Consider the following 13,332-nt stretch of genomic DNA (forward strand, 5'->3'; position numbering starts at 1 on the left):
GACATTGATACGGTATTTTACAATGTGTGTGCAATTTCCAGACACAGCTCAATACTCGATGACACGCTTGGCTTGAAATATTGACATATTTTGTAAGTTTTAAGGCTTTTCTTTTAATGTTTGGACTCTTGCCCCCTCCACTCATTTTAAAATGCAAGAATACGTTAGGTATTTTTTTAATAATTAAAAACAACACATCACTTAAGAAAACAATTTCATATGGCAATTATATATCATGATGGTGAAGTAAAAACTTTAACTTGAAAATTTCCAAACTTACACTTTACAAACAAAATAAAATGTCATCTATTACCGTTCAAGAAATTATTAACATTGTTTAAAATAATTTTAAAGATATTTATTCTCAGAAGATATAACAAAAAAGACTAAGTTTTTTATCAATATACAGGGGGTGTGTGGAAAAACAACCAACACATGGCAAATAGCACTATCCTGGTGTAAGCTGCAGCACACTTAATCGCGTGAAGCTAGCAGACCTTGTTGTTAGTGTTTTGTTTTATTAGTTCTATTAGAGTATCTGTGTGCTTGCTGGAGAAAAGAGACTGTATTAGTTGAAGAGTGTACTTCAGTTGTGGAAATTTATGTTTATACAGGGACTTTCAAGTTGACATTCGAGGGGTTACTGGAACAAAATCCCATGGCAAGCGCTAATGCAAAAACTCACAATTCAGCAACAGCAAAAAAGTAGCACACTACTAATTCTGTGAGTAATGCATCAGAATCAAGAAACCCTTCTGTTCACACCCACCCCAGAGATTACTGACAACATCATATAGAAAGAAGTACTCATAAGTCGACATGGTGCAGTTATCACAACAGACAGACATGTCATAAAGTTCATGTCAGTGTGAACTTCAGGATTTGAACATGAAGCCCTTTCATGTCACCGTTGTGCAGGAACTAAGGCACATGACAACAATAACTTGAAAGAGCTGAATGACGCCATACGCTAGGAGGTAAACATCTCATCCTCTACACTAAGGTCTATTTTCATGAACATGTTACGGCGCAGAGAACTTTGCATCACTTCCTAAGGACATTACTGTTCACCATAACCTTTAATATGATACCAAAAAACCTTTATGTGCAACATAACTGCAGGATGTTATTCTTTTATTAACAATAAAAGTCTTAAAATACACTGACACCAAAACTGGACAACATTGTGTGCCTGCCTGTACATTAGATTTAAACATAATGTTGTATAATAAAATACTGTACAATAAGCAAAAAGAGCAGTTTGTAACAACTGAACAAACAAAAATACTTTTATAACCCTTTGAAGTGATCTAAAGAAGAATACGAAATAAAATGAGATACAAACTGATTAGTTGTGTCAAAAAGAAAACAGAACTCTTACAAGTACACCCTGAACATATCTTAATGTCTTTCTTTTGGAATATTTTATTTGAACACTTAGTATTGAGGCAAAATTGATAATATGCGTCCTTTCCAATGTATTTATTCAGTGGCTATATTTCCACAAATAGTTCTGATCCTTTCTGGATATATGTATCAAAAAAACAATTTTAAACATTTATGAAATAAAACATAGCTGTAAGAATTGAACCACCTTTATTATAGAACATAAAATAGAGAATTTAGGCAAACATATTCAAAACTGAATGGCTTCAATCAGAAATCAACAAATAGTATCTTTCTGTAAGAGGAAGAAAAGGAATGGCATGAGGTGTGATGATTTGTGGGTGCTTTTCAAGGCACACTTAATGGCCATAGCTACCATGGCATTTTGTAGCAACAAGCTATCCCCTCTGATTTGCTCTCAGCTGGGGTGTCATTTGGTTTTTAGTAAGACAATGACCTAAATGTACTTCCAGGCTTTAGACAAGCTATTTAACAAAGAAGAAGAATGATGGAGTGCCATAATAAAAGAGCTTGCCTCTACAGTCACTCAAACTAACCCTAGTAGAAATGAATTGTGAGGAGTTGAAACGGAGAGTGAAAAAATAAGCATTCCAAGTGGGTGTCAAAGCAAAGGGTGGCTACTGTGAAGAATCTAAATGTATCAGATTTGTTAAACACTTTTTAGTCAGTACGGAATCCTGCATGTGTTGTTTTATAGTTCAGATGTCTTCATATTATTCTACAATGTAGGAAGCAGCAAAGCTAAAGAAATTTTTTTTACGAGCAGGTGTGCAAACATTTGATTAGTACTGTAACTAATCATTAATAATCTGTAGATATATTTTAGTCTATGTAGATATATTTTAGTCTAGCATGTAACTCGAAAGACTACAAATGCATTTCAGAAGACCACTTGAATATGCAGCTAAACCAAGACCTGGATAATAGAACAGAAGGTGAATTGTTTCTCCCTGTGTGCCAGTGAAATTTCTTCATGAGTCCTGAGCATCACCTCCATCCTTTGAAATCCCACACTGGCTAAGCGTCATCACTGCTTTATACTTTTGGTTCAGAGGCTAATACTGCTTGCATCAATGGTTTTAGGGTAAAACCAGCAAATTAATTAGTATATATGTTTTTGGTAGTTGTTAATTTAAGCTGAATGTAATAAGCTGTGTGTTGGGTAACTAATTAGGTTTATAAGATCCTGAACCAGAAGGAGGGTATTGGGAAAATCAACGCTTGGCACAAGCTGCTAAACTATTTATTTTTTACAATAATAAATTCAATCAATTAATTTGATCTTCTCAGCAAACATTTAAAATATCTGTAGGGATGCTTTTTCTCTTTTATAATTATAAAAATGAAAAAAAAAAACCGAAAGTATAGCTCTATCTTAGACAAGTTTTTTTTTTCCTTTTCACAAAAGTCTTAACAACTGAGGAAGCAATTAAGAAATTTACATTTATTATTAGGGAATTCCTCATTGGTTGCAAAAATGTTGAAACTTAATAAGATATTTTAAAACCCCATGAAAAAAGTTAAGCATTATTGTTTCTCATAGCCACAAACAGTGACTCACACAAACCCTTTTCCTCCATTGCTCTTCATTGACCTAACTGCCGGTAACAGGTCTCACAAAATAGTCTGCCACTACTGCTGACAAGCTCTCTTCCTTATAATCAGTGTTCTTTGTATTAATAAACTATCAATTAATTTATTATTAAAATTTGAAGTGTTTCATTTAATAATTTATTGTAATTGATCATACAGTAAAAAGATTGCACTGTGAAGATAACAATGCAAACCAGAATTACAATAAGCAAGTTTAATGACATTAGCATTATTAATTTACTAAGTGTACATTATTTGCACTTCTTTGTTCAGGAGAACATATTAGATGCTCCAAGCTAGTGAAGATAAAATTAAACACTCTCTGGCATTTTTGACGCTTACTTTTTACAAAGTTTGCTGTTTCTAAGAAAGAGCAACGTCTTAAGATGAAAACAACATGCAGTACACTTGTAAACTAAGGGTGAATACTTAATATCAGTTCTGCAAAGGAGTAGAAAGCACAGCAAGTGGTTGCACATGAACATTATCAATGGACCTGACAATGTTTGGCCTGAAAGTGGGTCTTTAAAGAGCATCACCTTTCATATGATTTACACTTGAAATGAACAGTCTTCTTATCTTCCTCAAATGTGTACAGCGCTTTTACTGTATAGATTCTGGGGTGTGGTTGTTGCTGTTCATAGCAGCGAGGACATGGCAAGAATAGATGTAACTGGAGTGTAGGTGTCACAAAATAGGTTACACTTTTATAATGACAGATAAGCAAATCCACGGGAACGGAACAACGGATAGCGGGGGTTTACAGTACATGTTGTGTATTTCCATTATGATTATTGTTCAATATGCTCCAGGTGCCTGTTCTGTGTATACATTAGTACGTCAGAAAGTATTCAAAACCCATTTACTTGCTGCACAATTTATGTTGTAGATTTAATTTTAAGTGGACAAAAATTTGTTAATTTTGTCCTTCAATCTACATTCAATAACCCATTCTCACAAAGTGAAAAAATAATTTTCAGAAAGGTTTGCAAATTTATGGAAAAATCAAAAACTGAAATTTCTCATTCATATACAGTAAGTATTTAGATCCTTAATTCTGTACTTTGTAGAAGCCCCTCTGGCTGCAATTGCAGCCTCAAGTCTACTTTGGTAAGTCTCTACAAGCTTTGCACACCGTTATTTGGGCAGATCATCCCATTCTTCATGGGAGATTTTGTCAAGCTCAATTAGATTAGAGGGGAAGCATCTGTTAACTGCCATTTTCAGGTCTCTACACACATTTGAATGGGTTTAAGTCCAGGCTTTGCTTAGACCACTGAAGGACAGTAACAGATTTTTCCTAAGCAAGGTCGCAAGCACTCTGAGGTAGGTTTTCTTCAAGGATCTCATTTTATTTGGCCGGGTTCATCCTTCCCCTAATTCTGACCAGTCTCCTCGTCTCTGCCAATGAGAAGTACCACTATAGCATGATGCTGCTATCACCATGCTTCACCATAGGGATCTTCGTCAAGACATGCAGCTTGTACTTTTTAGTTCTACCCAAAGAGTTCAAAATGTGTCTCATCAGACCAGACAATCTTTTTCCTCATGGCTTTTGTCTAGCCACTCTACCATAAATGTCTGATTGATGAAGTGCTGCTAAGATGGTATTACTTCCAACAGGTTCTCACATCTCAGTCCAGCTCTGTAAGAGTGACAAAAAGTCCTTCTTGGCCCATTACTCAATTTGGGAGAGTGGTAAATTTTGGCAAGAGTCCTGGGGCCTCATGTATAAACGGTGCATATGCACAAAAATGTTGTGTAAGCCCATTTCCACGCTCACATCGCGATGTATAAAACTAAAACTTGGCATAAAGCCATGCACATTTTCAGACCAGCTAAATGCTTGGCGTACACAGGTTCTCCACTAGGTTTTACAAACTGGCGGTACCCAGCCTCAAAGCAGTGCTTTTGTTCCAGTGTGGTTTCCCTTTCTTTTTTAGATCCACATCCCTGATGCGGCTTTATCAAATACACTGAAATTAACCGCATATTGTTTATTAGTTTAAGGCATCTGATTGTAATTAACCTGTAACAATACGATATAATGGTCCACGGAATGGCCAAACTATTCTAAATACCATAGCTGCTTTAGCGTTGTTACTCTCAAGTATATATCCCACTGTATTCAAGTGTGGACTCACAGCTCTACAGCAGCTGATCGGTATACAGTAATCCCCCTCCATCGCGGGGGTTGCGTTCCAGAGCCACCCGCGAAATAAGAAAATCCGCGAAGTAGGAACCATATGTTTATATGGTTATTTTTATATTGTCATGCTTGGGTCACAGATTTGCGCAGAAACACAGGAGGTTGTAGAGAGACAGGAACGTTATTCAAACACTGCAAACAAACATTTGTCTCTTTTTCAAAAGTTTAAACTGTGCTCCATGACAAGACAGAGATGACAGTTCCGTCTCACAATTAAAAGAATGCAAACATATCTTCCTCTTCAAAGGAGTGCGCGTCAGGAGCACAGACTGTCAGAAAGAGAGAGAGAAAAGCAAACAAATCAATAGGGCTGTTTGGCTTTTAAGTATGCGAAGCACCGCGGCACAAAGCTGTTGAAGGCGGCAGCTCACACCCCCTCCGTCAGGAGCAGAGAGAGAGAGAGAGAGAGAGAGAGAGAGAGAGAGAGAGAGAGAGAGAGAGAGAGAGAGAGAGAGAGAGAGAGAGAGAGAGAGAGAGAGAGAGAGAGTTTGTTTTTCAATCAAAAATCAATACGTGCCCTTCGAGCTTTTAAGTATGCGAAGCACCGTGCAGCATGTCGCTTCAGGAAGCAGCTGCACAGAAGGTAGCAACGTGAAGATAATCTTTCAGCATTTTTAGACGAGCGTCCGTATAGTCTAGGTGTGCGAACAGCCCCCCCTGCTCAATCCCCCTACGTCAGGATCAGAGAAAGTCAGCGCAAGAGAGAGAGAGAAAAGTAAGTTGGGTAGCTTCTCAGCCATCTGCCAATAGCGTCCCTTGTATGAAATCAACTGGGCAAACCAACTGAGGAAGCATGTACCAGAAATTAAAAGACCCATTGTCCGCAGAAATCCGCGAACCAGCAAAAAATCCGCAATATATATTTAAATATGCTTACATATAAAATCCGCGATAGAGTGAAGCCGCGAAAGGCGAAGCGCGATATAGTGAGGGATCACTGTACAGCATCAAGCACACACTGCCTCAGCCATGCACACAGCCTATTGAACTGCTCTCAAACAGCAAACGTTTCACAGCCTTTCCTGTACAGACATCGCGGTTTACAAACAGTTTCATCCCAAGAACTATAAGTGCACTCAATCACTCCATCAAGTGCTACTTGTAGAACTGTTTGTACTTATTAGTACAATCACCTCACTGTAAACTTGCGATACAGTTATAATATTGCACAACCTGAGCCATGAGCCACTTTATAAAGAGCATATTTACATATGAAGACGATATAATTTTTAAGATGAAATGCAGCAAAATATGTTTATTACATTATACAGATAAAATGTTAACATCATTTAAATAACCCATCCATCCATCCATCCATCCATCCATTCATTCTCTTCCGCTTATCCGAGGTCGGGTCGCGGGGGCAGCAGCTTGAGCAGAGATGCCCAGACTTCCCTCTCCCCGGCCACTTCTTCTAGCTCTTCCGGGAGAATCCCGAGGCGTTCCCAGGCCAGCCGGGAGACATAGTCCCTCCAGCGTGTCCTCGGGGCCTCCTCCCGGTTGGACGTGCCCGGAACACCTCACTAGGGAGGCGTCCAGGAGGCATCCTGATCAGATGCCCGAGCCACCTCATCTGACTCCTCTCGATGCGGAGGAGCAGCGGCTCTACTCTGAGCCCCTCCCGGATGACTGAGCTTTTCACCCTATCTTTAAGGGAGAGCCCAGACACCCTGCGGAGGAAACTCATTTCAGCCGCTTTTATTCGCGATCTCGTTCTTTCGGTCACTACATTTAAATAATCTATATTGCTAATAATTAAACATGTGAGGACACAGTGGCGCAGAGCTAGCAACGATCTGGTTCCCCGTTCAGAGATTGTTCCTGCCTTGCGCTGTATTCTTGCTGGGGCTGGCGTGACCTGGATGGATAGATGGATGGATAATTAAACATGTACTACAAAGATATTTCAATGTTCTTTAAAAGTTTTGAAGAATTGGCGTTCTAAGCTTACAGATGGTTTAACATCTATTACAGAGCCAATTGTGTGGCGATTGGTTACTTGGAGAAAGAAAAGGAAGGATAGGAATTGGGGGTTAGTACGTTTGAAGGAGACAGTACTGCTGCAATAAATTATTTCATCGAAGGTCGCACACGGCACAGCAAGCATCTTGCGGGAGGCAGGATCTCTGGATGAGGCGCCAGCTTGTCACGATTACTGCGCCACCGTGTTCCCATGTTTAATAACATGCAGAATTCTACACACAACACCCCATAATGACAACGTGAAAAAAGTTTACTTGAGGTTTTTGCAAATTTATTAAAAATAAAAAAATTGAGAAAGCACATGTACATAAGTATTCACAGCCTTTGCCATGAAGCTCAAAATTGAGCTCAGGTGCATCCTGTTTCCCCTGATCATCCTTGAGATGTCTCTGCAGCTTAATTGGAGTCCACCTGTGGTAAATTCAGTTGATTGGACATGATTTGGAAAGGCACACACCTGTCTATATAAGGTCCCACAGTTGACAGTTCATGTCAGAGCACAAACCAAGCATGAAGTCAAAGGAATTGTCTGTATACCTCCGAGACAGGATTGTCTCGAGGCACAAATCTGGGGAAGGTTACAGGAAAATTTCTGCTGCTTTGAAGGTCCCAATGAGCACATTGATTCGAAACCACCAGGACTCTTCCTAGAGCTGGCCGGCCATCTAAACTGAGCGATCAGGGGAGAACCCGATGGTCACTCTGTCAGAGCTCCAGAGGTCCTCTGTGGAAAGAGGAGAACCTTCCAGAAGGACAACCGTCTCTGCAGCAATCCACCAATCAGGCCTGTATGGTAGAGTGTCCATACAGAAGCCACTCCTTAGTAAAAGGCACATGGCAGCCCGCCTGGAGTTGGCAAAAAGGCACCTGAAGGACTCTCAGACCATGAGAAAGAAAATTCTCTGGTCTGATGAGACAAAGATCGAAGCATGGTGGTGGCAGCATCATGCTGTGGGGATGTTTTTCAGCGGCAGGAACTGGGAGACTAGTCAGGATAAAGGGAAAGATTACTGCAGCAATGTACAGAGACATCCTGGATGAAAACCTGCTCCAGAGAGCTCCTGACCTCAGACTGGGGCGACGGTTCATCTTTAGCAGGACAACGACCCTAAGCACACAGCCAAGATATCAAAGGAGTGGCTTCAGGACAACTCTGTGAATGTCCTTGAGTGGCCCAGCCAGAGCCCAGACTTGAATCCGACTGAACATCTCTGGAGAGATCTTAAAATGGCTGTGCACCGATGCTTCCCATCCAACCTGATGGAGCTTGAGAGGTGCTGCAAAGAGGAATGGGCGAAACTGGCCAAGGATAGGTGTGCCAAGCTTGTGGCATCATATTCAAAAAGACTTGAGGCTGTATTTGCTGCCAAAGGTGCATCGACAAAGTATTGAGCAAAGGCGTGTAGTATTCTGAGGAAAAAAATGAATTTAATCCATTTTGGAATAAGGCTGTAACATAACAAAATGTGGAAAAAGTGATGCTTGGTGAATACTTTCCGGATGCACTGTATGTGTATATAATATATATATATATATATAAATAAAAACATCTGCAGGACATGTAACTTCACATTTGCAACTATGAGAATTAAAATCTGTAAATCTGGAAGTTAACAGTTTTTTTTGGTAACATTAACATATCACTGTTCTTATATCTGAAGCTAAGTCTATCAACATGATATTTGTCGTTTGATAAAGGCCACATTCTTTCTTGCTGCCTCAACAATTCAGTCAAAGCAGTTTTGATGGTGTACACCTTTCCAGATGTGCTTTTAAAATTACTTTGATTGAAAGAAATACTGACCTTCAATGCACGCTGAAATGTACTGATTGAAAGAAGGGCAAGATCCTGCTGTTCCTCAGCATATCGAACCAAGTACACATAGACAAGTTTCTTGAGCTGAAATTAGACAAAGAAAAATTTGTTATACAAAATTTGATTACTGCAGCAGTTAAATATATTTTAAATCACTTTGTAATCACACAAACAAAATAAAACTATGAAACAAGGTATGATTAAAGTTAAAAATTCCATTAAACCCATATCTATTCAAAGTAGAGAAAATGAAAATAAACATTAAAATAAACTTAAACAATACAAATTACTTCAAGAAAGGGTAGTTAAGAACCTTACTAAATTGTTCTTTTAGCTTTCAAATTTTTTTATTATCAAGAATAAAAACTTAAAATGTAAGCATATGCATACAAAGTGCAAAAATATTGAATGAAACACATAATTATGAACTAGCAATATGTAGCAATAATGCCAGATATTGGGGGGTTGGGTGAGATGTTCAGACTGAGCAAGGACAGCTACGTTAACTATTTATGAGCTTGATGGTCTGGTATCTGCTTCTTTTGGTGTAGTTTAGTCTATGAATCATAGCAAATAGGTTACTTTAGGTTGTGGCCTAGATATAAGGAGGTTGATGGTGGTTTTCCCTGCCTGCTTCATTATTCTGGAATCGTACAGGTATGCCAGTGATCTTTTAAGAAGACCTGACTATTCATTGTAGCCTGTTCTTATGATATATAGTTGCTGATCCAAACACACTGTAATGGAAGAGCCAAGAACAAACACGACAATTGCTGTGTAAAACTGAACCAGCAGCTCTTGAGGTAGATTGAACTCCCTCAGCTATTGCAGGAAGTACATTCATTGCTGCATCTTTAACATGAAACATGAAGATTTCCACCCCAGGCACATTATTTATTACCGTCTCTCAAGGTAAGGTCCACTATCTTCTCCACAGTTCTGAGCTGTTCTGACCACACCAAAAGGTCAATTGTTTGATCTCACTTTTGTCTGCACACTTGTCACCATTTCTGATGATGGTTGTGTCATCCACATATTTTATGAATTTAACATGGGTCCTTAGAGGTTCAATCGTTTGTACAGAGGAAGGAAAAAAAAAAAAAAAACCTGGGGAGAACAAAGATCCCCATGGAGGGGAACCAGTACTGATTGTGTGGGACTACAGGGAGATTTCCCCAGTTTCACCTGCTGATTTCTTTTTGTCAGGAAATTGGTAATCCACTGACAGGTGAAGGCAGGGACTGTGTCAAGCACTGAGCTAAAATCCACAAACAAAATCCTTGCCTAAGTCCCTGAGTTGTGAAGGTGTTGCAGGATGTAGTTTGGAGCTCATATTGACTGAATTGTCTACTGACCCGTTTGCTCAGTAGGCAAACTGAAGGAGGTCAAATAGAGACACTGTGATGACCTCCAAGTGAGCTAACACCAGCTTCTCAAAGGTTTTCATGACCACAGATGTCAAAAAAAAAAAAAAAAACCAGGTCTATAGTCATACAATCCTGTTATGTGGGATTTGTTTGGGACTGGTATGATTGTGGCTTGTCTGAAGCATAAGGGAACTTCACACAGCATTAATGACTTATTGAAAATCCTTATCAAGACAGGGGCCAGTTAATCAGCACAGATTTTCTACCAGAAGGGTGTGACAGCATCCGAGTCTACTGCTTTGTCTCCTGAAAGATATTTAGTGCAGATTGAATGAAAGCAGTTGTGGGGGAGGCGGTTATATTTGTTTGTATACTGGGAGACGTGAAATACATAATTTGAGTTATTTCATTTTCATACTTTAGAATCACACTTTACATTAACTGTGGAAGATTGTGGGTTCGCTTCCCGGTTCCTCCCTGTTTGGATAGCGCTTTGAGTACTGAGAAAAGCGCTATATAAATGTAATGAATTATTATTATTATTATTATTAAAAGAACAATCAAGTGTGAATCTAAACTCAAACATTATAAGAGAAAAAAAATGTTCCAAGGCTGAGAATTTGACCATCTACAGCTAAACAAGCATAGGGAGTAAACTTGTGTAGGCTTGTGAAGAGAAAGCAAGGAGCTTTTGGAATAAAGAAAGCAGGACAATGCTGTCCATTGTATTTAGGCTGCATGCTGCCTCAGTCTTCTGCAGCTCTCACCCTGTTATGCATTCCTGCACAATTTATGCCTCCAGCTCAGCCTTGCATCTCTCACTTGGTGACAGATACAACATCAAATCTGCTACATTATACACCACTCCATGGACCTATCCAAGCCATGACTTTATCAGAGGCACACTGGCAGGCACAAGCACAGGCTACTGGATTTTAGCAAGAGAGAATCAGAGTGAAATTCTTTGTAGGAAGTATTCTGTCCACTAGTGATGGTCATTTTGATTCATTTGGGTAATGATTCCTTCACGAATCGAATGAACGACAATCTTGCAATTGGTTCTCAGTTAATGATTAAGTCTGAAATCGAAAGAGTAAGATAATAGTACATGTACAGTACAGTCAATGAGCATAAAAAAAGTGTGTGCTAAAAAAAATATGAAAGCAAGCAACTGTTAGAAATTAGAAATATATTTTAATAAATATAATAAGGTTCAGTTCTGTGGCTAACTTTTTGAATGTACAAAGAGATATAAATGTATTAGTTTTAATACTGTTTATATCTTCATTTTAAACAATTCCAATAATAATAATAATATAATGTATTTGTATAGAGTCTATCCCATGCTCAAAGAACTTTGCACTAATGAATTGTACAGAACAAAACAATTAATACATTTTAACATAAATGTGTTACTGTATTGAACTTGAATGACGAATGCGAGAATAATCAGACAATTTTCATTACCCAATACTGATATAATCTGAACTAAAAAAAATCATATGTGAAGCAAGTCGAGACTCACGATTCAGGTGGGTCTTGAGCATGCACTTTAAACATCTACCAACCTCAGCATAAAAAAAGATGCTAATAACACTTTGAAGGACACGCACGTGCTTTACCACTCCTGTGGAGCTCCACTGAATCTATACATTCACGCTTGTGAGTCAATTTGCATGATTCACTGAAAACAGTCATTCAAAAACAATGACTTGTTTGCAAGTCCCCCAACACTACCATCCACAAGCCCCTTCTACATACTCTGTATAGGTTGCAATTATGGCCAACTTCTCCAGGTTATATGCCACTATTTTTTTCTTGAAAATCTATTTTGCTTTCACCTCCAACCCAAGGGGATTCTTCTTAAATTTAAGATTCTCTTAAATTGTAACTTCAAAGAAATGGTACGATGTACATGAGTAACTATTTTCATTTCTTCAGTGTTACAGAGCAAGTAGGTTATAATTTCCTTTCCGGGATTCTGGGAATCTCTTCATTATATTTCATTCGTGAAATAAGTGTGATAATTCTGAAGCCTGAGGAGTATTATCTTTGTTTTTCTTTTTTCTTCAAATATCCATTGTAAAGGACTAGAGTAGTTAAAAAGAAGTCTACCTTCCAAAAAAACAAGAAATAAACTGAGGAACTAATCTAGTATAACATATTTAAAACACACAAACTGTGGGACTGTTGCAAGTCTAACATACTGAAAGAATGTAGTCCAATAAAAATAAGAATTAAATGTAAGAATAGAAAGAAAAAAAAAAAGTTATAAACCAACAGTTTTAACTATTACACATCTTCCTTCAAATGAACAAATTTTCTCATAAACTGCACCAGGGCCATCTTAACAGCATCATAGTCCCCCGGCCAAAGCAGTGTACTGGGGCCCCTACCTACACAACCACTCAATAAGTCATAACATACATAGATTAGCATGGGCCCCAGGGCAACTGCCCAGCATGCCCATGCATTGAGATGGCCCTGCACTGCACCAAGGTGCATTTGCTTTACTATTACGTCATTTGCTAGGTCATGAAACGTATTAACAGCTGTCAGTTATAGCAATTACTACTTTCGCTGTGGCAACCCCTAACGGGAGCAGCCGAAAGAAGAAGTTTTAACAATTACTACTTACATATGAACTTTCCTTTGACAACAAAAATTGCTTTACAAAAATCTGTTAAGTGAGGAATGTAAGCATAAAATGCCTACAAAAAACACATTTTATACATAGAAGAAGCAAACCTGAAATACATTAAAGCAAACTTTACAGTTGACAAAAAAATATATTTGAAAGTTACCACTAGAGTATAGCCATCAGCAGTGTGTCTTCTCTGGAGAGAATGTCAACTTTGTCAAGAGGTTTACTTACCTCGACAGTGACATTCATGTCTCTGGCAACTCTTCCTAATGAAGTCAGTTGATAGATAGGGAGAGCATTGGGGGGTCATGAG

The 13,332-nt window shown here is 38.6% G+C and overlaps 1 protein-coding gene across 2 annotated transcripts in view; it reads right to left on the minus strand.

The window, feature by feature from the left end:
* Window positions 1-13,332, minus strand: part of ap3b1a (adaptor related protein complex 3 subunit beta 1a) — a 318,566-nt gene that overhangs the window by 257,104 nt on the left and 48,130 nt on the right. For both annotated transcript variants that reach the window (XM_028805706.2, XM_028805707.2), the window contains exon 4: window positions 8,997-9,092. In XM_028805706.2, coding sequence (XP_028661539.1) covers window positions 8,997-9,092 — 96 coding nt within the window. The remainder of the gene's footprint in view (window positions 1-8,996; window positions 9,093-13,332) is intronic.

This window comes from Erpetoichthys calabaricus, chromosome 7, assembly GCF_900747795.2.
Source record: "Erpetoichthys calabaricus chromosome 7, fErpCal1.3, whole genome shotgun sequence".
Lineage (NCBI taxonomy): Eukaryota > Metazoa > Chordata > Cladistia > Polypteriformes > Polypteridae > Erpetoichthys > Erpetoichthys calabaricus.